This window comes from Monodelphis domestica, chromosome 8 (assembly GCF_027887165.1).
Source record: "Monodelphis domestica isolate mMonDom1 chromosome 8, mMonDom1.pri, whole genome shotgun sequence".
Taxonomy (NCBI): domain Eukaryota; kingdom Metazoa; phylum Chordata; class Mammalia; order Didelphimorphia; family Didelphidae; genus Monodelphis; species Monodelphis domestica.
Window position 1 is genome coordinate 70,580,861 of NC_077234.1, and position 26,340 is coordinate 70,607,200.

General features: G+C 46.9%; 1 protein-coding gene and 1 non-coding gene across 9 annotated transcripts in view; both read left to right on the forward strand.

The window, feature by feature from the left end:
• The window catches only part of CFAP65 (cilia and flagella associated protein 65), a 44,905-nt gene extending 28,477 nt beyond the window's left edge, over positions 1 to 16,428 (forward strand). For 6 of the 8 annotated variants that reach the window (XM_016425082.2, XM_056808073.1, XM_056808075.1 and 3 more), the window contains 14 exons: positions 1,053 to 1,229; positions 1,907 to 1,973; positions 2,816 to 2,926; positions 5,901 to 6,092; positions 6,288 to 6,446; positions 9,272 to 9,421; positions 9,618 to 9,734; positions 9,999 to 10,106; positions 10,593 to 10,658; positions 10,966 to 11,168; positions 14,043 to 14,162; positions 14,988 to 15,353; positions 15,888 to 16,034; positions 16,124 to 16,428. In XM_016425082.2, coding sequence (XP_016280568.2) covers positions 1,053 to 1,229; positions 1,907 to 1,973; positions 2,816 to 2,926; positions 5,901 to 6,092; positions 6,288 to 6,446; positions 9,272 to 9,421; positions 9,618 to 9,734; positions 9,999 to 10,106; positions 10,593 to 10,658; positions 10,966 to 11,168; positions 14,043 to 14,162; positions 14,988 to 15,353; positions 15,888 to 16,034; positions 16,124 to 16,238 — 2,098 coding nt within the window. In that variant the 3' untranslated portion in view covers positions 16,239 to 16,428. The remainder of the gene's footprint in view (positions 1 to 1,052; positions 1,230 to 1,906; positions 1,974 to 2,815; positions 2,927 to 5,900; positions 6,093 to 6,287; positions 6,447 to 9,271; positions 9,422 to 9,617; positions 9,735 to 9,998; positions 10,107 to 10,592; positions 10,659 to 10,965; positions 11,169 to 14,042; positions 14,163 to 14,987; positions 15,354 to 15,887; positions 16,035 to 16,123) is intronic. The other 2 variants (XM_056808071.1, XM_056808072.1) reach the window with 2 other exon arrangements.
• Positions 16,429 to 18,181: 1,753 nt separating this feature from the next.
• MIR375 (microRNA mir-375) lies at positions 18,182 to 18,244 on the forward strand. Its single transcript, NR_032203.1, has one exon. It is a non-coding gene; the product is annotated as a microRNA mir-375 (primary transcript).
• Positions 18,245 to 26,340: the final 8,096 nt, after the last annotated feature.

Consider the following 26,340-nt stretch of genomic DNA (forward strand, 5'->3'; position numbering starts at 1 on the left):
AGGGTAGCATCGTGCTCTAGGAAATCCAATTTTTTAAAAAAATATAGATTCACAAGCAATGTACACAAAAGAATTGCACAGCATGTGCACTTTTTGGTCAATCTGGTGACTATAAAGATGTGGTCTGGGGTGGCTAGGTGGCTCTGTGGATAGAGCCAGTCTGGAGATGAGAGGACCTGGGTTCAAATCTGACCTCAGACACTTTTTGGCTGTGTGATCCTGGGCAAGTAATTTAATCCTAGCTGCTTAGCCTTCGACTGATACTTGCACTGATTTTAAGGCAGAAAAAGAAAAGACAGTTTTAAAAAATGTGATCTGTTGGAGAAAGTTGGTCGCAAAATCCTTGTCTTTTCCCAAACGTTCTTTCATCAAAGATGTTCTTCATGCAAATGTAAATTAATCTAATTAAGATCTTATGTGTGTGTGTGTGTGTGTGTGTGTGTGTGTGTGTGTTTTCAGATATAGCCTTCAGCAGACTCTTAACCCCGAGGACAGGGACATTTTTACTTGAACTTTGTATTTTCTCCACATTTTGTGGTACTTTGAGCTTAGTGGACATGTGGTAAAGGAATTGGATTTGATCTTTTTCACTTTGTGTCTGTTTATTGTCTTCACAAGTTCCATCCTCAACAATGTCCTTAAGAGGGAGCGAAGTGGCTCAGTTGATAGATTTCCAGGCCTAGAGTTGGAACGACCTGGGTTCAGGTCACCTCAGACACTTCCTAGCTGGTGACCCTGGGCAAGTCATTGGGCAAGACGCCCATTGCCTAGCCCTTACCACTCCCTCTGCCTTGGAACCAATACACAGGATTGAGTCTAAGACAGAAAGTAAGGGTTTAGAAAAATGATTTTTATAACATCATATAAGAGAATAGTCTATTCCTAAGGGGGCAGGTTAGAGGGTGTGTGGGGGAAGAGTGGTGGCACACATCTAATGGGAAAAGAGGAAGTTTTGTTCATCCCTGGCCAGAATTCTAGCCAGGGTCTCCTGTGGATTGGTACATTGTCTCTACTATACAACTTGACTCTCTACTCCCATCTCCTTCGGACAGGTCATTCCTCTTTCCCAGTGACCAGCAAATAGATCTGGAATTCTGGGCAGAAAGGACAGAGTTTGACTTTACTGAGTTACATCAGATGCGGGTCCAGGACAACGATATCTTCTCCATTATCCCCAAGTCAGGAAATTTGCAACCTGGGCAGGAGCAGACAGTAGAATTCATATACAGGTAATACCAGACCAGGGAGGAAAGGAGCTCCCATTGGTCCTTCTTTCATCTCCTGAAGCAAGACTCTTAAATATCTAGTCTTTTAAAAAAATTTCTTGTCTTCTATCTTAGAATTAATAGTAAGTATCAAGTCTAAGGTAGAAGAGTGGTAAAGACTAGGCAATGGGGTTAAGTGACTTGCCCGGGGTCACACAGCTAGGAAATATCTGAGGTCAGATTTGAAGCCAGGTCCTCCTGACTCCAGGTGTGGTGCTCCATCTACTGTGCTACCCTAGTTGCCACTGTGGATGTCCATTCCTGAACCAAGATTTCCCTATGTAGCCACCATTCCATTTTGCTTTTGATAAATTTAAAAAAAATTTTGAAAAAGAAAGACAGAACCCTGCATCGTCAAGAAAGAAATGTCTACATTGGTTGTGTACGAATGCGCACTCAAGCATATATTTGGGTAGGTCTCAATCTGCACCCTTTGTCCCTTACTTCTCTGTAAGGAGCCCGACATTGAACTTGCAAGCTTTGATTTGGTTTAATCTCCCCGCTGACCTCGGGAGTTGGTGCTGGCTCAGCCCTGAGTTAGACATCACTAAATCTCTCCAGGGCTCGGCTCCCAACCAAGCCTGTTTGCTCTCCTGCTTCCCATCGGTGATGGGAAATTGACACCTGTCCCTCTTCCATAGACACATCTTCGCTGGTACCGATAAACTGCCTGTGCTGCTCAAAGTGTCCAATGGCCGGGAGATTCTGGTAAACCACTTGAGGAACCTGGGCAGGGTGGGGAAAGTAATCCTTTTTTTTATCCTTATTTTCTGTCTTAGAATCAATATTAAGTATCAATTCCAAAGCAGAAGAATAAGGTCTAGGCAATGGGGTTCAGGTGAATTGCCCAGAGTCACACAGCTAGAAGCATTTGAGGTCAAATTTGAACCCAGGACCTCCTATCTTCAGGCCTAACTATCCACTGAGTCACCTTGATGTCCCTTTAGTACCAATTCTATCAGAAAAAAAAGACTAAGCAACTGGGCTTAGATGACTTGCCTAGGGTCACACAACTAAGAACTTTCTGAGGCTAGATTTGAACCTGATTCCTCCCAATTACAGGCCAGAGGCACTATCCACTGAAATGCCTACATGTCCCTCAAACCATTCCTTTTTTAAAAAAATCTTTACCTTCTATCTTAGAATCGACACTAAATATTAATTCCAAAGCAGCTGAATGGCAAGGGCTAGGCAATTGAAGTAAATGACTTGTCCAGAGTCACACAGCTAGGAATTGTTTGAGACCAGATTTGAACCACCTATTCTCCAGGCATAGAGCTCTCTCTATTGTGCTACTGAGCTTCCCCTGGGAAAAATTATTTTAAGGGACATCTGAGAGGTGGCCCTGGGAGAAAACCAAATGGGATCCAACATTGGTCCAGAACTCTTTTTGGAAAACCTAGGACTGAGGGATCCTAGCCTACCTAAATGATTCTCTCTCTCTCTCTCTCTCTCTCTCTCTCTCTCTCTCTCTCTCTCTCTCTCTCTCTCTCTCTCTCTCTCTCTCTCTCTCTCTCTCTCTCTCTCTCTCTCTCTCTCTCTCTCTCCAGCTGAACTTCGTAGGAGTGACAGTGAAGGCAGGAGAGAAGTATGTCCACTTCACATCTGTCAAACACCGGTTTACCCCAGTGACCATTGGCACTTCCCTTCCCCCACGTCAGGTCAGTAATTGTGATCATCATCATCATCATCATCTTTCTTTTAAACCCTTACCTTCTGTTTTAGGATTTAATACTGTGTATTGGTTCCAAAGCAAAAGAATGGTAAGGCTAGGCAATAGAGATTAGGTGACTTGCCCTGGGTCACACAATTAGAAAGTGTCCAAAGCAAGATATGAACCCAGGACCTCCCCCCATTCTCCAGGCCTGGCATTCTATTTACTAAGCCACTTTTGTGTTCCCATCGTCATTAAATTAAACCTATGCCTGGATGGCAGTAGGCTGAGCATGACCAACATGGCACAATCATTAGTCTAAAATGCCTAACTTTGTAGAGCAAAGGACTGACAAATCAGAGCCAAAGAATCCTGGTTATCTTCAGGATAGTGGATTGGGAACAGTGTAAAAGGGAGAGAAAAGCGACAATACCTATTACATGGCATTTGCACTGCAGAACACTGGAGCTGGAATCCCAGGATCTGGGTTTGAATCCAGAAATCCTATTCCCAGCTAGTGACTTTGGCTAGGTTAGTTGACCTCTCTAAGCCTCAGTTTCCTCATCTGTAGAATGGGAAGATTGACTCAAGTCTCCTGAATAGCCTTAGCTGTGGTTCTTTCTAGCTCTAAATTCTGTGACCCTGTACCAAAGCCTTCTGAGTGGATAGCTCCTCCAAGGATCCAGACTGAAAGACCTTCACCTTGCTGCTATTCACACACAGATCTAGAGTGAATCTTCTTAATCTTGAATTTAGAGAGAATGGAAATCTAGAGAAAATTTAGAATCAGAGAGATTTCTGGGTGAGTTGCTGAAAAAAGAAATCTGGAGAGGTCATGACCTTTCATCTATCTATCTATCTATCTATCTATTTATTTTACCATAGAGAAAACCATGCCTCTTTTTGTTTTGTTTAAGTTTTACTAATGTGTCAGAGGCTCTTTTGCAGCACAGCCTTTCTCCAGTATACACTTCCCACCCACCCAGAAGAACCTTCTCTTGTAACAAAGAAAAACAGTTTAGCTAAACAGATTGCTCTAGCAACTTTGTGGGACTTTACAGGCAACATTCTGCAACTGTGACTTTCGTACCATATGGAAGAACAGAGTATAGAGGAGCCCTTGTCTCCAGAGGCCAGGGAAGCAGTCGTGCTGTCAGGAAGCAGCCAGGGGGCAGCTGGGTGGCTCAGTGGATTGAGAGTCAGGCCTGGAGATGGGAGGTCCTAGGCTCAAATCTGGCCTCAGATACTTCCTAACTGTGTGACCCTGGACAAGTCACTTAACTCCCATTGCCTAGCCCTTACGACTCTTCTGCCTTGGAATCAATACAGTATTGACTCTAAGATGGAAGGTAAGGGTTATTTTTAAAAATTAAAAAAAAAGGAGGCAGGCAGAACAGATGGACTGGTTATCTTTAGGGATGTCTTCTTCCATCCTGAGAGCCTCAAATTCCACATTTGATTTCTGCTCACTCACCAACTCAGCTGTGGCCTCGGGAGCCACAGTCCAGAGAAGGGAAGGGAGTTTGTCCGTGATTCATAGTCGTGACATCCAGTGAGGGAATCCTTTTCCAAAGGATGAAGGACTTCCCCAGATCAGCCAGTCCTCTGTGACCCTGAGTAGTGCATCTGAGTTTAAGTATAGCAGAAAATGAAGCACTGAACTCTGAGGGTCAAGAAATTTGGGTTCTGTATAGGCAGCTCAGAGGCACAGTGGATCCAGTGATCAGCCTGGACAATTACTAGCTGTATGGCTTAAGGCAAGTCACTTCTCTCTGGGCCTTAGTTTCTTCATCTGTTAAATGGGAGTGAAAATAGCCCTCCTTCACAGGGTCATTGTCAGGATCAATTGAGATAATTGTAAAGCACTTAGCACAGTGCCTGGTAAATGGTAGGGACTATAGAAATGACAGAAAATGATAGCCATTATTATTATTATTATTATTATTATTATTATTGTTATTATTATTATTATTATTATTTGTTCTGGCTCTGTTTTTCCCTATTATACAACTAGGCTGCTTTGCAACCTTGGGCAAGTCCACCTTTTTGGCCCTCAGATTCTTCATCCATAAAACGAGGGAGTTCACTTTTCCAGTGCTCACTCTCTCTGGTCTTCCAGTCTCATATTCTGGACTCAGACTTCATGACCTTTTCCCCATCCCTTCTGCCTTCTGGAAAATATTCTCCCCCGGAAGGATTGACTTTATCAGGATGGACTAAGGAGTTTAGGATTCTTCCATTTGGGCAGATGAAGTCAGAAAAGCAAGATGATAAAAGGCTTGGAAATGGCATGTTCACAAATCCCACTTTATGAAAACCCTTCAAGGCCACCCTGACAGAGAAAGAAATGACTATCTTACCCGATGGGGGATAATCTTAGAAAATGCATCAGCTAGAAAACAAAGGCTGAAAAATATAATTAGCTTTTTAAAAAGAGATTTCACATATAATTGTAGTAATAGATGCCTAGCAAAGTCATCCTATGGGGAAAAAGGCATGGTTTCAGGTTCGTCCTTAACCTTTGAGTTTGCTCTCATGCAGAACACCCATGGCCTCCCAGAACAGTACTACATAGACCACAGGTATCCATTCCTTCCATAATGACTTTCCCAGGCATGGTCTTGATATATTGCATGTTGGCATATGAAATTAAGTGGGAATTTGGGGGAGTTTTGTGGGAGCTGTATATGACACATGAAGGCCAGCAGATGACCCAGAAAAAGTTTAGAAACTATATAGCTTAGGACAAATACGTACCCCAAATTTTATAAGGGTACCATAAGTGCCCACAAAAGAGAAAGAAAAAACTCAGATGTCCTCCCTACAACAGAGGGAGGGCAAAACATTTTATGTGGATTTTCCAGGTTACAGGTGCACTGCACCTCTTAATCCCTGCAATGTGGAAAGGATACTTGTATTAGGTTAAATGGATTATGAAGCTGACCCACTTCAATAAGTCTTATGTTCTTATGCTCTCGCAGATTTTTGAACTCTATAATGGGGGTTCAGTGCCTGTGTTATATGATATCCAGTTGGATGTTCTATGGAATGTCCAGAATAAAAATTTCCAGCACCCCATCTTCCAGTGTCTCAATCCCCATGGAGATATCCAGCCTGGCAAGACTACGCAAGTCTTCTGGATCTTCTCACCAATAGAGGCCAAGACCTATGCTGTGAGCTGATACCCACTGAACCCTTGACCCAGACTCAGTTCCAGTTTCAGTTCTTCACCCTAACTTTATTTTTCTGGGGGGAGGGGATATCAGTTCCCTGGAGAAGATGTTTTAGGGATGGAATCCTATCATGAGATGACACAGCACCCTCAGGCTGATTTGCTGGTTGCCCCATCTTTCTTGTACATTCCACAGGTGGATGTCCCCATCCACATTCTGGGTTGGAATTCAGCCATCATCAGGTTTGAAGGTGTGGGATATGATCGCTTCATCATGGGAAATACAGCCCCATTCCACAGTATTACCACCACCGATCAAACTCCAGCAGTCACAAGATTGATCGTGCCTGGCCAGGTGAGGGGGGGAGGGAAGTAGAAGAAGGCTAAAGGAATGGGTGTGATGGATGGGGAGATTGGGGTGAAGTAGGGCAGACAAGGAGGAAGAGGAGAGCCAGGAAGATAGCTGATATAAGGGAATAGGCCAGGGAAACTCTATAGGAGGAGAACAGTATGAACCTCTCCCCTAAATACCAATCTGGAATTTTCAACAACCTATCAGAGACTTCCACCTGGATAGCCCACTAATATCTCAAACTCAAAGGGTCCAAAATGGAATTTATCATCTTTCCTCCCAAATCTGCTCTTTATCTTAAATTTATCATACACGTTGAACATGTTCTCCTAGACCCTCAGGCTTGAAAGCCCAGAAATCTGTGACTTTTCTTAGCTGCTCCCTACACCTTGTCAGTTCCCAAGTCATTTTAATTCTGCTCCTACTTATCTCCCCTATCTGTTCTTCTTTTTATACTTCCATGGTCATTCTTCTAGGTTAGACCCTCGCCATATTTTTGACTATATTGTAATAGATTCTCATTTGTCCTTTCTGCCTCTTTTTCTCCCCTCTTCCCTCTCCTTTGTACTACTGCCAAAGTAATCTTACTAATGGACAAATGGGATCCCTTCACTTCCTTCTTCAAATACCTTGAGTGGTACCATGATTGCCTAACGAATAAAGCCCAAGCCCCTTCATAACCCAGCTCCAATTTATCCTTTCAGCCTTATTTCATAGTCTGCTCCTTCTCACACTGTATACTTCAGCCAAACTCAGCTTATTCATTATGGTTCCCCAACATCATTCTGCCCCTTCCCACTTCCCTTCACTTGCCCCCCTCAAAATCCAAATTGAATGTCACCTCCTCTTTGAAACCTTCTCCAATTCCCCCAGTGATCTGTCTCTGTGTCTCTGTCTGTCTCTCTCTCCCTCCTCCAAAATCTCCTATACACATAATCTTTTAAGGTTACTGATTGTGAGTCAGAGTGCTGGCTTGGGAATCCTTATACTGCTCCCTAATAACTTCATGTGTGACCCAGAGCAATGGCTGCCAGCATTTCAAGGCTGTTAGCCTGTTACAGGCACTTTTCTAGAGAGCCTTAAAGTTTATGTGGCACTTTAAATACACTCAATTCACTTGAGCATCAGAACCCTAGGAGACAGCCACTACTAGTAATAGTATCACCATTGTACAAATCAGAAAACCAAGTCTTAGACATGATCACACGCATATCTCCCTTGACCTCAGCTCCAATATTCTTTTCACTGCAACACATTCTCTATCAAACCTTTAGGGTCTCCCTCCGTTATGTTATGATAAAGTGAGGAGGTGGCCTGTGGAATCTCTCTTGAGCTCTAAATTCTATAATCCAGAATATTTATTTGTATGTGTATCTGTTGGGCACATCTCAATCCCTTCCTGGACTGCAACTGCTGGAGATCAGGGAGTGGGACTTTTCTCAGTTCCTTAATTCACTAAACATATAGCATCACACCTTGCACACAGTAGGCATTAGATTACAAAAGGACAGGGAGAGGAGCAATTGGGTAGTGCAATGGATAGAGTGCAGGTCTGGAGTTGGGAGGACCTGGATTCAAATCTGACCTTCAACACTTCCTAACTTTGGGACTCTGGTCAAGTCACTTAATTCCAATTGCCTAGCCCTTGTTACTTTTCTGCCTTAGAAATGAGAAAGAGACAGAGAGACAGAGAGAGAGAGAGAGAGACAGAGAGAGAGACACAGAGAGAGAGAGACAGAGACAGAGAGACAGAGACAGAGAGAGAGAGACAGAGAGAGACAGAGAGACAGAGAGACAGAGAGACAGAGAGACAGAGACAGAGGCAGAGACAGACAGAGACAGGCAGAGAGACAGAGAGATGGGGAAGGAGGGAGATGGGGAGGCTGGAAGAGGAATGACAAAAACAAACACCAAAAACCCCAAGGTTACATTGCCACCTAGTGTCTATTCTCTGACATAGCTGAATGAAAATTCATGGGTCTCTTCTCACACTTGGCTTCTAATTCTACCATCTACTTGGGCCATTCAGAAATAGGTTGGGAATTGAAGAATTAACCAGGAAAGAGAAGTTCTAGAGTAGTTATCAATTTGCTTTTGTCTCGAAGACACCCAATACTCCCATGGTTTGTTACAAACAATCATAATTGAAAAAGAACGCTAAATTTCATCAGTAAAAATGGAAATGTAATTTTTTTTCCTATCCAAGCTTCCAGATCCCATAATGTCTATCTATGGACTCCAGGTTAAGAATCTCTAATAATGGGAAAGCTGAGTGGATCAATGGATTGAGAGCCAGCCCAGAGATGAGAGGTCCTGGGTTCAAATCTGGCCCCAGACACTTCCTAGCTGTGACCCTGGGCAAGTCACTTAACCCCCATTGCCTAGCCCTTACCACTCTTCTGCCTTGGACCCAATACACAGTATTGATTCTAAGATGAAAGGTAAGGATTTAAAAAGAAAAGAATTTTAAATAATGGTCCACGGTTCCAGGATCCAGACTCAGATATGCTAGTCTCTCTTCAAGCTGAGATGGATGCTGATATGGGATATCTAGAGGGGAAAAAACCACTCCCCCATTACTTGCCTGTCCCAGTGTCAACTCCTTTGTTCATAGGAAAGTTTCTCCAGTTTTCTGACTGTAATCTCTTCTGCTGAAGTGGGAGTTCTTAGTCTTCAACAATGATGGCTCCTCTCCTCTGTGTAATAACTAACCTTTCAGAAGCATGAAGGTTAGACTCTTCCAGTATTCTTCGCTCTGGGCTGATTCAATCTCTCTCTCTTCCTTCCCACGGTCATAATTCCAATCCTGATCTGTGCCCCTTCAACAGGTTGCATTCTTGTCCCAGTCTCGAATTTCCCTGGGCAATATCCCTGTGTGCTCCAGGTCCAGCCGCCTCATATTCCTCAACAATGCATCAGAGAAAGACCCCATCATCTTCTCCTGGGACCTAGAAGCATCGAGTATAATAGAGAATGTGGTAAGGACCCTGCCAGGCACACCAAGCTGGGCCTTTGCCTACTCCACTGGCCTCACTCCTCATCTGTGCCACAGCTCCCTCAGTCCCAGTCTACCCCCAAACACTTCGTTCTACACAAACCCCACTAGCCCTTCTCCCTGGACAAACCCCATAGACACGTCTCCATCCTGGTCTCCCCTGCTACCATCCATACTAGATACTGAAGGTGTCACCCATGATGGGAATGGCGGCTCCTGGGGAGAACATCCCTTGTGTGGTGACCATGGATGCTTCGCAGCATGCCTGTTTCTATAGCTTGGACTTGGTCTGCAAGGTAAGAAGCCCACACAGAGCAGGATGTCCACTCTTATCCAGATACCAGCTGGAAAAAGGAACAGGGGGTGATTCCTGGGGAAAAGCAAAGGTAGAAAGTAGAACTGCTTTGAGGATGGTCCCCGCTATGCCTGGCCTTTCCCCGGACCTGATGTTAATTACATCCTATGACCTCAAGGTTCTTTTTGCCTAAGAAGATGAAGACAGGCCAGGAAAAGGAGGTGAGTAGGAATGAGAGATTCACTGCCCTTTCTTGGGCCCTTAGGTTTACCTACAAAAAGCCCTGAGCCAGTATGAAATAGAGCTGCAGGCATGGGAGAAGGAAAAGGCCCGGCAGGAGGTGGAGTTCACCATCACAGAAAATAATCTGGAGGTAAGGCTCCAGAAGACTCAGGAGGAGGCTCTGCCTGGTGGCTGAGAAGGCACCAGAGAGACAGACGCTAAAGAGATGGGCAGAAGGCCCCACCCACAGATAAAAAGCATGTTGGGGCACTGATTCCTCCACCTCATCCCCCAAGCTCCCCTGTAATGGAAACTCTGGACTGCTTCCTCCTTTATAGCAAGCGTTTCCCCTTCTAGCTCTTTGTTGCCTTTCTGGGATGGCACAAGGCTGCCCTGGAGATCAATGGGAAGCAGATTTCCCCGGCAGAAAAGGGACAGCCAGCATGGCTTGCCTCTGCCTTGAAGGAGGTGGGATATGCTTGGGGGTTTGGGAGAAAAGGCAAGTTCCCCTAAAGGGGAGGCCAGAGAGGGCCATGAATGGTCTAAGTGCTGAGAAGGTGAGTATTCAGTCCTTGGTGGGGAGGAGAGTCGGGACTCTCTCATCACCCTTTCCCAGAAGTTCCATTCCCTTCTATAGGGACTACTTCAATTCCAGAGCTCTGGTACATTCTGTGCAATATGTGATCCTGGAAGGAAGTATAAGGTAATTAGACCTTCCCTCCCTGGTCACCACTTCAGGCTCCCCTGGGATATTCTCAGAGAAGCCTTGCTTGGCTTTCACACAGATACGACACTAAATTTCTAGGGATGGGGTAGGAGGAATGGCAGGAAGGGTAGAGGAACTGTGGAGGACTGGGAAGCACTGTGGGCTAGCTGGTATTCAAGAAGGGAGCTCTCTCTTGGGAACAGGACCCCAAAATGCAGACCTCTGGGACCAGGGCCCTCTGGCTAAGGGAAGGAAAATGGGCACACTCTCAACTCTTGCCACTTGCACATCTCCCTCTCCCCAGACCTTGCCCCCCATACAGAAACAACAGCCCTATACCCCACCAGTCACCTGGAATCTGAGGAACCCCAAGACTGGGCAGATCTGGCTCTACCCTGAAGAACCTAAACCCTGCCTGCTCTACCTGGGCCTCAGTGCCCGAGCTCATAACATGGATGACTTCCTGAGGAACTTCTTCTCCCAATCCCCCCGCTTCTTCTTCTGCCCGTGAGTTCTCAGGGATTCTTGGGTCCCCTCCTTAACTTCCACCTCACAACCCATTGGGTCCAGGTTCTCCTTTCAGGGAAAGGTTGAAGAGGGAACAGTGTGGGATAAAGGGACTGGAGGTGGTTCTTAGTGATGGGACAGAATTATCTGAAAATCTCCTGGGGGCCGTGAGGGACCTCCAACATTCCCTGGTCCTTGTGTTGTCTTGTTGCTGCTCTGGCCTACTCACCTAGAGAGGGTGGAAAAGTGGCCAGGGCTTCTCCCTACACATTCTTGGTGGAAGGAAGTTCAGGGACACTGAGAAAAATAGGAGACCTACCAAAGTTTCCTCACCTGTCCACTGATAAATTGGGATCAGATGAACCCAGAGAGTCTTTTCTGGCTGGATCTTTGGCCCTGTGAGGTGCCAGAGGAAATAGAGGGAGAAGCCAGGGCCCTCTCCTCTCAAGGAGTTTACTGCTAAGCACTGAGGTGATAAGAGATGTCCAAGGATAACTATAAACCCAAACCTCACAACACGGAATCTCAAAGGCCTTGCACATAGTGGATGTTTCAGAAATACTCCTTGGAAAAGAGCATAAAAGTGGGGTCAAATAAAAAGTGTGAGAGTGGGGAGTGGATTGGAGGGAGAGGGACACTGAGAAGGTCACCCTGGAACTTGGCCTTGAAGGATAGTACTCTGAGCAAAGGGAATATTAGTTGGGCATAGTCACAAGGAAAGGAAAGGCTTGGATGGGAGGTACTTACAAGTTCATCCTGGCTTGAGTATGTAAAGAAAAGTGAAGTAACATCAGGTAGGAAGGCTAGAGTCACATTCTGGAGGACAGTAAAGGCCTTCCTAAGGAGTTTGAACTTTATTCATTGGGCATTTGGGAACCACTGCAGTTGGGTTTGGAGCATGATCTCATGTCTGTGCATAAGAAAAATCAATTTGGATGGATCGTTTGTAAGAGAGACTGGCAGAGACAGGGACAGAGAAGACTATTGTAGTCCAGGAAAGAGGTACTGAAGGCCTGAATTCAAATGTGACTAGTACCCTAAGAAGAAGAAGGAGGACATTTGTGAGAAAAATCTTTTGGAACTAGAATCTACAGCATTTTACTCCTGATCGGATATCTAAGTATCAGTATAGGGGAAATGGTATTGATTAAAAGAGAAAAGTCAAAAGAAAAAGCAGATTTGGGAAGAAAAATGTCCATTTTGTATATTCTGAATGTTAAGTGCTTGCCTAAAACCAAGGCAATAGGTAGGCAGAAACTTGGATATAGATCCTAGGAAAAAGTTTTGACAGATGTGACAGTTGGAAGTATGGAAGTAGAAGAGGTACCCAAAAGAAAGAGGAGAGACTGGAGCCTAAGAACAGAAATGTGGAGACCAAGAACATTAAGGAGGAAAAGCTAGGTGGTTCAGTGGATAGAAAGCTAGGAGGTCTTGGGTTCAAATTTAACCTCAGACACTTCCTAGCTATATGACCCTGGGCAAGTCATTTAACCCCCATTGCCTAGCCCTTACCACTCTTCTGCCTTGGCAATGAGGTTTAGAATTGATTCTTAGAAGACAAGAGTTTTTTTTTAAAAACACATTGAAATCCAGAGAAAGAACTATGAAAACAGAAATTAGAAAAAAAATATGTGATTGATTATATAATGTGATAAGGATATGATTGGGTTTTGGATGTTAAAGATGGTGCTAATACAGATATGAATAACACAGATATATAGGTTTTGAACAACACATGTATAAATAACCCAGTGGAACTGCTTGTTGGATGGGGGGGGGGACAGTGTGGGGGATCATGAATCATGTAACTATGGAAAAATATTCTAAATTTGAAAAAAAGAAAAAACACTAAGGAAACTGGGTCATCTAAAGGAGCAGTCAGAACCAGAAATGTATGTATGGTATCATGGAAGCTGAAAGGAGAGAAGGCATTAAAGACAAAGGATGGTTAACTATGATACAAAAAGATCAGAAGAGATGAGAACTGAAGAAAGTCATTGAATTAGCCAGTTATGATCATTGGTGACTTTCTGAGAGAGCAACAGGGACAGAAACCAGTTACAGTGTAAGGGATCAAACAAGAAAGAGGTGGTGAGGAAGCTGAAAGGGTCTATAAACTGCTCTTAATAAAAGTTTAGGTATGAAAAGAAGGAATATGGGCTAGCAGCTGTAGCAGAGCTGAAGAAGTCTTTTTTGTTTGTTTCTTTTTTTTAGGATGAGGAGAACTGACTATATTTAAGTGAAATGGAAGGAACCAGTGGAGAGAGGGAAATATTGACAATTCAAAAGAGGGAAGGATTGATTGATTTATGGAGCAAGGTCCTGGAAGAAGTAGAAGGGGATGGGATAAAAAACATAGATAGAATTGTCTTGTCAAGGAGTGCCTCCCATCCCACCATGGCAGGAGTCAAGGAAAAGATGAGTGGGAAAAGAGAAGTTTTGAACTTTGGAGGCCTTTATCTCAGCAAGTGAGAGGAGAGAAGAGAGGTCATTAGCTGAGAATCACAGGGCTAGAAGTGTGGTTAGTGGCTTGAGGAAAAGGGGGAAAAATCACAATCTCTGTTTTGGAGAATGTGATTAGAAATCAGTTGGAGTTTTACTCAAAGACTGACTCAAGATGAACAAAATTGAGATATTAAACTAAAAAGAGTCAGGTTTGCATCCTCTCCAATATAGGGAGAGACTAGACTTCTTGTTCAACTGAGGATGAGGTAGAGGGATGGGCTGGACCTAATTGGGGGCTCCATAGAAGTTCTCTCATTGGGTTCATAGCCTTTTGCCAAGCTTGGGAAAATGATGCAGTTGAGTTCCTCATGGATTATGGGCTTACCCTGTCCCCTCAGGAAACTACATAAACACAACAAATATTTGCAGGCCCCTCGAAGAAAAGAAAAGCGAGGGAGAATCCATTGTGGTGGAGGATGAACCTGATCAGAATACATTTTCTAATCAGGAGAAGCAGATTGTGAGAGACATTCTGACCATAATTATCAGGTACTAGATCTTTAACTCTTAGCAGCATTCAGCTCAGCCTTCCTGACCCATGAAGCTGCTAGAGTATCTGTTCACTCTCTATTACTCCTACTCTTCCTTTGAGCTCTCTACCCCTAATCAACTTCAAGGAGGATTTCCTCAGGTTACTTACCTTGTCACTCTCTAATCCCTTCCATAGTGGTGTCCAGAGCAACAACCCAGAGTGATGCCTTTGAGGGACCCAGTAATGAAGACAGTTGCTCTTCCTCCTACCTAGAGACCCCATCAATTAATTAAACCACCCACCAAAACTACTCTTCTCACCTTTATCCAGTGAACCCACAAAACTCATAGGAACCTTGTCCTTGTCCCTTGGACCCCAGACTCATTCTTCTTGGCAGGGGGCATCTCTGAATCCACATGATCTCTTCATCAGAATGAGTGGCAGATGTGGGGTGAGGCTAGGTTGCTCAGTGGATTGAGAGCCAGACCTAGAAATGGGAGGTCCTGGGTTCAAATCTGACCTCAGTCACTTCCTAGCTGAGTAAGTCACTAAACCCTCATTGCCTCGCCCTTGCTGCTCCTCTGCCAAAAACCAATATACCATATTGATTCTAAGATAGAAGGTAAGGATAAAATTAAAAAAAAAGAATGAATGTCAGGCAAATAGCTCTTAGTTATCTTGACTAGGAACAATGTAGATATGACCATCTGGCTGACTATTGCTTTCCTCCATTCCCTTTCTTAGAAGCAGCCATACATAGATCCTAGGCTCAGTGGGGTACATCAATGGGGGAAGGGGAAGGTTCAGCCAGACCCTTCCCCTAACTCTGGCCTTTCTATTAGGGGCTTGTTAGAAGATAGGAAATTCCATGAAGATGTGCAACGTGGCCTAGTGGAAGCTATTCCTTACTTCAGTCAGTTCTGGAGTGAAGATTCTGTTCGGATGCAAAACCAGAAAGATAGCTCCGGTCATGCATCTGTTTCTCCCTCCTATGAGGGAGAGGAGGAAGAAGCACATCAAGGTGAGGACAAGGAGGACGAGACAGGAGAAGAGGAATCCTGGGACAAGGGAAAGATATTTGAGTCCCTGGATGGGAGTCTGTCTCCAACCAACAGTATACAGAAAAGGGGTCTGGGTCCTGTGCTATCAGAAATGAACAGCATCCTGCAAGAAGAGAACAGCAGGATAGAAAAGGAGACCATCTCCCGGTAAGCCTGGGAGGATATGGGGTCGGGGGAGTAGAAGCAGCAAAGATGATGGTGCAGGATGGAGACCTTCTGGGCCCACAGGGAGGGGATTGGGGCACATCCTCTTCAAGGGACTCCAGGGATAAATCACTTGTCAGATCCTTTAAGATCTGTCCATCCCCTACAACCTCAATGGAGAAGAGACTTTGTTATTTTTGTTTGTTTTGTTCTGAAGGGGATATATAGGGTGGGAAATGAATTCTAGACCTTTAATTTCAACAGTGGAGGGAACTCCCAGTGTCCAAGTAGTCTCTGTCAATGCAGCTGGACAACTGGGTCCCTATCCATCACATCCCACTCCCTGTCTTAAAATGTCTTAGAAACTTGGTTTCTTATGATTAAGAGAGAGAAAAGGCCCCTCTGCCTTCTTCAGCTGTTCCCTGCTCAGCCCTGATGACCCTTTTTGTCCTTAGCTGAACTGTTAGCCCCTCTTCTGTCCAGTACCCCCTTCTCCATTTCCTGGACAGCAGTGATCTGAACTCGGGTCATTCTTAGGCTGCCCAGCTTTCTGAATCTTCGCCAGTCAATATTGGAAAACATAATCCAGAACATCATGATTGAGGCCAGTCGTGGGGAGGTAGTGCTGACTACAAAGCCCCGAGTAATTGCCCTCCCTCCGCAGCAGCCTCTGCTCTTGGCCAGGTGAGAGGATGTGGGCATTGGCACAGTTGTCTAGAATCAGGGAGCTAGAGCCCCTTACTCACCTGCTTCTGGTGCTTTATTTCTCCCAGTGGGTCAAGCCCAGAATTAAAGCCCCGTAGACTCTCCAGACAGAACCGAGGCTTTGGCCCCCTCCAAGTGCCTCTGCTTCAGATCAACTCCAGTGGTGCGAATCTGGTAAGCTAGGTTTCCTCATCGTCAGGGCCAATGGCCTGTCTTCACAGCCTTTCATCGTTGGCAGACCTGCAGAGGGAGCCCGGGGACCCTGTGCTCTCCAGAGAAAGGATTTCCGGACTTTGAGCCACTCCCCATGCCCAAGCTTCCACCGGACCTCAGGGGTCCTCCAGCTTTCTCAGTAAAATTCTACTGAATCAGCTGCCTTCTGTCTTGACTCTTGTCCCTTCTGATGCCTGGGCTCCTTCGGAATGGGGTTGAGTGTCAGTGGAAAGGGGCTGTTGCCTCCCCCCTACCTCCCCTTTCCCAAACTGCAATGTGCAATTTTGAGAGAGAAGTGTTAGTGCTGAGCAGGGAACAGTGGATAGCCTCAAGTCGGAGAGCTAGCAGGAGATGGAGAGTGTGAGCTGGGGAGCAGAAGTCTCTCCCACTTCTGATGGTTACGCCCTCTTTTGACCCCTGATCCTCGAAGTGCTACAGGCAGAGGGCGCTGCACCTCGGTCAGAAGCCAGGCTTCGGGCTGGGTTCTAAGTGTCCTGGGCCTTCGCACCCTTGAATGAAGCCTGGTTGGCTGGCTGCCCCCGCCCTTGGAAGGGTGTCTAGATGTTGCAACTGGTTCATGTAAACCCTGAACGTTCGGGCTTTGGGGCAGAGCCGTCCCAGCGACAGTTCGTGGCTGAGCAGGGTAGGAGAAGGCTCCCTTCGCCAGCCTTCTTAGCCTTGCCTCCACCTCCACCCCGCGTTGCACCTGTCCCTGGACCAGCCTGATGCGCTAGCACCAGGCTGGGGTGCACCAGAGCAAAGTCTGCCCCCAAGAGTCTTTGCCTTCTGTACTGGGGTACAGCCGACTCTTTTTCTTCCCGACAAGGGGAAACGGAGAAACTAACAGGGAATTGGGGAAGGTCCCTGTATTAAGCCACCTTTCTGTGGATCTCACTGTTAGACTGGGTGCGCTGCTGGACCAAGTTTAGCTAAACGTCCCACTCCCTGTCCTTGAGTTTGGGCCAGGGAACCCCCTCTCACAAAGATACCCTCCTCCCCCCCCCCCACCCCCGCCTCACTCAACCCCGGCTCAACTCTCTCAACAGGGTTGCTCCTCCCTCCCTTTCCCTTCAACCTCTCCCGGCCTTCCCTCCCCCTTTCCCCCGCCCTTAGCATGGCAGGTGGGTGGAAAAATGACATCTGGTGTTGTTCCAGTGCCGGCCAGGTCCCCGTGCCTTCCTCCCTCTTAGACCCCTCCCCTTAAACGAAGTCGTGCGGATAGCTCCCAACCCCCAGTTCCCTGGGGGTCCTGAAGGGTTGGTCTGGGCTGGGGGTGGGGGGCTTAAGACGATGGGGTCCCAGACCGGTGGACATGAAAGGGGGGAAACGGCTCCGCCTCCCCTAAATCAATATTTGCCCCGAGTAAACCCAGCGCCTGTCCGGACAGGTGTGCGTGTATGTGCGTGCGTGTGTGTGCATGCGTGTGTGTGTGTGTGTTGAGGGCGGGGGCTCTTAGAAGGCGGGTGGTGTGGGAGCCGGAGAGGGGGGTGGGGGCGGACAGGGTGCTATAAGAGCCTGCCCACCCTGGCCTCTGCACTTCTCACTCAGACTCCGGCCAGGGACCATGCCGAGCGGGCCGGTCTGGGGGAGGGGAACCGGGAAGGGCGGGGAGGGGGAAGAGGGGAGGGGCCGGGCTGGGCTGGCCAGGCCCTGGCGCACCTGTCGCCTCGCCTGCCAGCCGGTCCGCCGACGTGTCAGCCCCGAGAGCCACGCAGGTGAGAGGAGCCCAGTGCCTGGACCCCGGGTTGCTATCGGATCCTCGGTCCTTACCCCTTGCCCCCCAACCGACGCCCCGCCAGCAGCAGTGGCAGCAACAAGAGGAGGAAGAAAAGCCACAGGGGCAAGGCCCCTAAGCCGACACCAGGACCCGCTCCAGCTATCCCGTGCCGGTGTCCCGGACTCTCCGCTCCCGACCCGCGCCGAGCCCCTCGCACAAACCGGACCTGAGCGTTTTGTTCGTTCGGCTCGCGTGAGGCGGAGGCGACCAGTCTGCGCCCCCTGGACACCGGACACCGCACCGGGCCCTAGCCCGCAACCCAGCAACCTGGCACAGCTCAGCAAAGGGCAGTCAAGTGCCCCGAAGTACAGCGCCGCCCTGCCACTCGGCTACCAGCTGCACGATGTAGCCCCCGCCACATGGCTCCCCCTGACCCCCACCCCACGCCCAATTTCTGCCTTGGCGGTCGATTGTGCCCCGAGATCCGGCTCCTATCCGGCTGCACAGAGCCAGAACCCGCCCACCCCGCCCCGCCCGGCTCTTAGGGCCCAGTCCCTGGGACTGTGGCAGGCTGTGTGCAGCCCATGTGGCCAGGAACTCATCTGGTTGTGGGAGAGTGTAGTTAGCTACCCCACTGATTTAGTCAGCCACTCTGTGGCTCCCTGGCTGGCTTGGAAGGTCACTAATAATGTTGGGTAGGGGCTGGCAGAGAGGTAGGGTGGGGTGGTGGTGGGGATTGGGGGGAGGAAGGGGAAAGGCCGCGGTATGGGTCAGGGTGGGTAGGGACTCGAATTCCAAGAGGATCCAAGTCTCAGAGGGTCCTGGGCAATGCTACCAACCGTGTGAACGGCTTTAGTATCTCAGTGCTAAATTCTCCTTTGGCTCAGTCTTTTCCCTACACAGAGAGAGACAGAAACAAAAAGACAGGAAGGAGGAAGAGGGGATTTCTGACCCACAGGCTCCCTGCCATGCCAGGAAAGAATTACCTTTTCCCTACCTTGGACTATTCACACACATTAATTTGTCTATTATTTACCTAAATTAAAGAAAAAATAGAAATCTCCAATTCTGAGAGGAAGAGCTTTCCTCCCAAGGCCCAGGTGAAGAGCTCTTCAAATCAGACTCATGGGGGTTGGATCATTAAGATGTCAGGGGTCCAAACAAGCCCTGTGATTCTGTGATCCATCTCCCAGATCCAAACTACACAGTTCCAACAGTGAAACCAGAGGTCAGAGCTCATTTCACACGTCTAAAAACCCTTCACGTTCTGAACTCTGGAGATATTGGTGAGAACTTTGAGACAAAAACAGAACTGGAGATGAAAGATCAGGCTAAGCAGCCTCTCTTCAGACATTAGAGCCATCTGTACTTCCAATTCCAGTCCCACCTGCCTCTTACCTAAAATGCACTAAAAAGTCCTCTTCTATAAGAGGCTGAGGAAGGCACTTTACCCTTTCCCAAGTTCCCTATTCCTAGAAGTTTTTTCCTTGACAGCTGGGACTTAGGAACCCCATCCCAACACCCTTGGGGCAACCGTTGCAGGGAGTGGTGCTGAATTGTGCATAGTCAGGTCTACCCCAGGGATGAGAGAAAGGATTGAGGTCATTGGGAGGGAGGTGTAACCCCTACTTCACTGGCACTTTAGAAAGTGGCATCAAAAAGACCCCATTGGCAGGGGGATGAAGCCTACTTTTTAGGGAGAGTGAATAGAAGCTCTAGGAAATGACACAAATTCTGACTCTTAAAATGACCAGAGCAAGAGGAGATTGCCCAGAGGGAGATGGTGTACTGTTCTCTATCCACTTCCTTTCCTCTCTTCCCCTTCTTTGCATCACCTCCCACACACAGCCTCCACCTGGCTTAGCCTTTGGGAATTGGAAGAAAGGGGGTTGAAGGTGGTCAGATAAGAGAGAGACAGAGATAGAGACAGAGCTGTAAACAGAAAGACAGATGGGGACAATGAGAAATTAAAGACTTTAAAGGAATAAAGATAGCTCATTGCAAATTGCAGTAATGATCATGGAGAGAGTTCAATTCTCATCTCTTCTCCCCAGTCAGTACCAGAGACCAAAGCAGAGGGAGAAAGGAAGAGAAAGGGCATATATGTTATTCAGCCTGAGAAGTTGGGAGGAGATGCTGGATATTAGTTTCTCTTACCCTATCCCTAACAAGTCACCCTTTGTTCAATGCCTCCATCCTCTGCTGAGATGAAGATGATTTGCATAGGGTGATAGAATAAGATCTGGACACGAAGATCTTTCTGGTGTATGAGCTATACAAGAGATCCTTCCCCTCCCCCCCTCTACTTACCCACCACAGGGTGGCAGAACTTATAACTGTTGTGTTCCCAGTCTGGGACCTCTTTTCCAATATCTCATGCAGCCCCCTGATGCTGTACAAGTCAGGTAGAATCACAGAATGATGGAGGGAGCTCACATAAATTCAATCCCCTTATTTACAAATGAAGAAATAGATCCTAGAACTATTTTACTTGCTGAAGTTAACACAACTAAAGTGGCAGAATCGGAATTAGAACCCAGGTTTCCTGGCTCCTTTCTTCCACATGTTTTTTGATCACATGAACAGGTTTTTCTCTGCTCCAGACTTGGGAGATGGAGAAGGTCCTGGGACTTCTAAGATATTCTCCAAACATTTTCCATGATGAAAAAGAATCACCTTACCACCATCAAGTCCACTTTCCACGATCCATCATCTCCCCCATCAAATCTTTATGGCCCCCAGAATCTTCTGGGCAATAGTTAAAGAGGGAAGATCAGCTTGTGCAACCCAACCCCCCTCTGGGATGGAGTCTTGGAGGCGCCAGGGAGCCCTGCAGGTGCTAGTGGTGATGGTGATGTGTGTTGGGGGGGGGGGCAGCAGCTGGTGTTCGACACTAGCTCCCCCTTCTTCTTCCCACCATAGCTTGGGGCAGAGCCTGTTTTCCATCACCCCAAAGAGGAGGCTGTCAGCACTCTAGGTGGGAGGTGGGTATGGGAGCAGGAGATAAAAGAGACAGAGGTAGAAAGGTGGGGGAAGGGAGAAACCAAGCAAGAAAGAGGAACACCTTAGATGAGAAAGTCAGTGAGATAAACACAGAGAGAAAGAGTTTACCAGTGAGAGAAAGTGAGACATACAGAAACAACCTGAGAGAAAAGCAGTGAAATAGGGAGAGGGAGAGGGGGAGAAAGAGACTGACCAGACAGGGACAATAAGACAAAAAGAGACACAGAGAAATGAAGCAATCCAGACAGGCAGTGAGAAAGAAATTAGAGTAGGGTTCTTCAAACACAGATTGTGGGTTGCAACCCTGACTACAGGGTGTATTGGCAGTGGTAGGGCTGGCAGTAGTAGAGAAAGTGTTCATCCCCTCCAAGTTGGGATGGGATGTGAAGAAGATGGAAATCCTCCCAATCCACCTGGGTTCAAATGTGGTGAGAGAGGGGATTTTAGGCAGGGATGACATCACCATCTCCAAAAGAACCATCTCCTTCCACTCCCATCCCCAACAAGAAGGGCTACTGATAAGAATAAAAAAAATGTGAGCAGCAAGTGGGAGGGTTCAGGCACTGTGCCTTGTTGTCCACCTCCATACCACTCTCAATCCCACAAGCACTTCATGGGATGAGAGCAAGATCCTTAGGGAGAGGGGTACTGTTAGACTCAGTTTCTCAACTATGACCAGCTTTCTGTCACCACCAGCTGGTGTAATCAACTGGGCTGCTGCATGGCATCAGGTTCTGCTTTAATGAGCAAGGAAATGGAAGAGCCATCAAGGACGAGGAAACTGGACAACAACAGCTTTTTCATAGGGGCAGAGTGGCAGGGGAGGTGGGCAGAAACAGGCAGAGGGCAGGGTTTTCTGAAATCGGGTGCTCCAGGCTTGGGGAAAGGGAGGGAGGGGGTAAAAGGAGCAGGCATGTTCACACCCAAATGGTAATCCCAGGGCATAAAACGAGAGCAGATCTGGGCGCTTCAGTGACCTTCTCTGGGATTAATCCCCATGGGAACCGAGGTAGCTGTTCTGCCCCTCACTCTATAAGAAGGGGGGTAGGGATTGGTTTGGATGGGAGGCATGAGGATGGGCACAGTGTCAAAAGACTGTGAAGCTGGGCAGAAAGGGAAGAGAGAGGGTAGGGCCAGATTGTGGGGCTGTGTTTAGGAGCTGTGTTTAGGAGAACAGGGCCCTGAACAGAAAGGAGAAAACGAGTTGAGGCCTCCGTGACTAAGTCACTAGAAGGAGAGAGAAGGGAAGGATCTCCACAGCTGTCCTGCTATATATGCTAATACCAGCTGTAGCATCAGGAATCCAAATGTTCCTGGTCATTTTCCCTCTCCAATCTATTTTCCAGACAATCACCAAAATAATTTTCCTAATATCCAAGTCTCTTGCTCCAAAATCTTTAGTATAAATTGCAGATTTTCTAGTCTAATAGTCATTTAACTTTACTCTCCTCTGCTCATTCTAGGGGAATCTTTTTTTTTTTTAACCCTTACCTTCTGTCCTAGAATCAAGAGTATCACTTCTAAGGCAGAAGAGTGATTAAGGGCTAGGTAACTGTGATTAAGTATCTGAGGTCAAATTTGAACCCAGATCCTCCCAATTCCAAGCCTGGCTCCCCAACCACTGAACCACCCAACTACCCCTGTAGTGGAGTTTCTAGCCAAATTGAACTGTATTTTCCACTTCTTTGATTCCCACTGAGTATGTTCCATGCCTAGAATGTTTGCCTTCTTAATTTCTGCCTTTCAGAATGCTTACCTTCCTTCAAAGCTCAGTTAAGTATTCACTTCTTCAGCTGTAGTTTTCCTCAGTTTCCCCTAGATGAAGGTCTTCTCTCTCTCCTTCCTCATATATTCCTAGACTACTTTATCTGATTAGTACTCTTTCTCCATCTCCTTACCCAGTATTATACTTGCCTGTATATACATATTATATCCACCCATCCACTCCCCGATCACTACTCCCCTCCCCCAAGTATGAGAGCAACTTGGGGGTCACAATTGGTCTTGTTTTTGCCTTAGCATTCCCAGTGCCTGGCATGGAACATTGGGCAGAATGGATGTTAAATATAGATTTGTTGAACTGAAGGGAAGGGCAGTGCCCAGGTGAGGGAGAAAGAGTAAGAGATCGTTCTGTGTGGGAAATGGTGCCAGGACTACTGTCATTTCCCAGACTACTCTAAATCTGGAAATGGGGAGCTGGAAGGTGTGTTCCTATTATTGTGAGTCTGTCCCAATTAGTGCAAATAATGAATCTCAGGAAGTGCTCACATTACTGGAATTTTCATTTTTTATTTCCAGTAGACTTGAACCAATACCATATTATACAAATAATAACTTCAAATAGTATGCTTTTTAAAAAAAAGCTTACTTTCTGCCTTAGAATCAATACTGTGCATCAGTTTCAAGGCAGAAGAATAGTAAAGGCTAGGCAAAGGGGGTTAAGTGACTTGCCCAAAGTCACACAGCTAGGAACTACTTGAATCTAGATTTGAACTCAGGACTCCTGACTCCAAACCTGGCTCTCTATCCCTCGAGCTACCTGTCTGCCCCACTGTGATTTTTAATATCTCGACCACTTCACAGATTCTTTATTCATACTAATCAGGACCCAGGTGTGTTTTGTACATACTTGAATAATATCTAACATATACATACATGTTGTCTCTCTTGGTAGAATGGAAGTTCCTTGAGGGCAAGAACTCTATTTTATCTTTTCTGGACCTAGTACAACACTTGGCTTATGGTACACACTTAATAAATATTGACTGATTGATAAATGAGATCTTATTTCCTTTTTAAATATAATTTTATTTTTTAATCTTTTCATAGGGTTACATGATTCATGTTGTCCTCCTCTTTTTTTCTCCCCCCCCCCCAACTGACAAGCAGTTCTACTGGGTTATATATGTATTATCACAATGAGATCTTATTTCACTGTGAATGTGAACTGAATTTTGTGACTGATACTTTGTCTGTGGATATGAGTGAACTCATGTATGAGGCTGAACTTTTGTTGTTCAGTTGTGTCCAGCCCTTCCTGATCCCTTTGATGTTGGCATCAGATACCCAAGTGGTTTGCCATTTCCTTCTCCAGCTTATTTTACAGATGGGGACACTGAGGCAAACAGGGCAAAGCAGCTTGTCCAAGGCGACTCAGCTAGTATCTACCATGTCTGTGCTTGAATGAGACTAGGAAACCCGAAATGAGTCTGTGTGTGGCGGTGCATGGAGAAAGCCCGTGTCCTTGTTTTGGGCATGATTTTGTGCGAAGGTGAGCATGGATCTGACTCTTTCTGTGCATCTGCATGTCCCAAGCGTGGGGCTCAGGATTTCAGCATTCAGCCCGGGTTTGAGTGCCTCGCTTCATCCTGGGAAGTGTGGCAGTAGCAAATATTTATGAGCTATCTACTGTGTGCAGAACACTCTGCTCCATGTGTGTGGCTGGGCGGAGATACCGTCTTTAGATAAAGGCCCACATGGAGTTTAAAGAGCAAGGAGTTTCTTATCTCCCTGAAGACTCCCCAAATCAGAGAACATGGACAAACTTCAGGAGGGCTGCAAATGGGTACAGGGAGGTTCGAAGTGAGGACAAATGTTGTCAATGAAGAATGAGAGCTACAATTAGGAGAGGTAGGAGTGGGTGGGGGCCAGGGGAGAGGGCCAGGAGTCAAGAAACCCCTGGAGATTATTCAGGCTGAAAAGGAAGGACCCCAGCAGGTGAGGTGAGCTGGTGGGTGGGGGCAAGGATGAGCCATCCCCAGAGATCTGGAAGAGAGAAAGGAGAGGGATATGACAGCAAACCAGGGGAGCTTTGGAGCCAGCCCTCAGTCTGGGCCCCAGCTCTGGCCCAGCTGTCCAGAGCCTGCTTGGCACTGGCCTGGTCCCTGTGCCGTTATCTCAGTCTCCTGGGTAACCAGGCCTGGTTCAGCCCTGGAGAAACAGAGTTACATCATGTTCCAAGCAACCCAACCAGAGCCCGCAGGGCAATGGGAGAATGGGGTTGGGGGGGAGGCAAGAGAGAAATCGAATTAGCCAAGGGACAGGTGGGTCTGGAAAGAAAAGGGGATCTGGGCAGAGCTCCAGCTTTGGGGCTTGGGCAAGAGAACACTTTCCTAGAATTTGCATCTTGAGCCTCTAAACCCCAGGGTAATTTCCCAGTGAAATGAGGGGAAAGGGTGTGTATGGAGGGGAGGGGCAGCTCAGAGAAGGATTTGTCTAGGACCATAACCCCAATCTACTGTGTGCCGTCCTGATGATGCTGGAAGGTTTCTGTAGGAGGGGGGTTAATGGTGAGGTCTGAGCAGGCCTGCAGGGAGGCAGAAGGTTATGGGTTCTGAAGGTCTCTGTAAGAAGTAGAAATCTCTTTGGAGAGGGTATCATGGTCCATCATTCTATAAGGTAGGGTAGGGCCCTTCTGTGGGACTAAAGGGTCTTCCCAGAAGGATCCCAGAGTCTCCCTTTGGTGGGTGGCTGGGATTCTCTTCTATGGGTCTGTGTGATGATTTCTGTGGGGTTTTAGAATCTCTCCCTGTAAATATTGGGTCCCTCAAGGGGGGTAGCAGCTAGGTATAGAGAAGGGGGTTTTCACCCCTCCCCTCTAGTCCTGAGGAGCAGCAGGATAAAGGTATATGGGGGTGGGGTGGGGCGGGAAAGAGCGAGGGTGAGGAGCCCAGCAAACAAAGCCACCTGTGAGTCCATCACTGCAGGAAGCACCCAGAACAACCGACCTGAGAAAACAAACAGAAGCAGCTGCCTGGGAGGAATAGAGCAGAAGCTGGGCAGCCTTGGGGTAGGGGGTGGGGCAGGAAGAAAGAAACTGGGGAGGGGGCTGAGATGTGGAGTAATGGAGGGAATGGTCTAGGAGGCATTGGGGAGCCTGAGAGACCTTGTTTTCATAACTTAAGTAAATGGGGCTAGGAAAGCCCAGGTCCTAGCTGCATTTCTGATCATCCCACTAGGAGAACTCATTCATTTTGGCCCCTTTAGAGAGCAGAAGTCATTGGAGGAGTAACCAGAGAAGTTGGAGATGAGAAGATTTTGGGGTAGGGAGCTTCAGAAGGGAGTGTCAATGGAGTTGGAGTATAGGAGTTAGTCTGGTATTTTTATGAATGAATAAGTGATTCACTTTCTTTAATTTTTAGTAATCTTTTAAAAATATCACTTAAATTTCCCAACATTTTCCTCCTCCCAGATAGTGATCTATCATAACAAAGGTTTGATTTGTTTTTAAGTAAGGGGGCAGTGGGCAGAGAACAGTTCAATATAACTAAAAAATATAAGCTAAATCTTATGTGGTGTTTGACATCCATAGTCCTCCTCCTCAGAAAATAAGGGAGGGGGTTACATCCATTG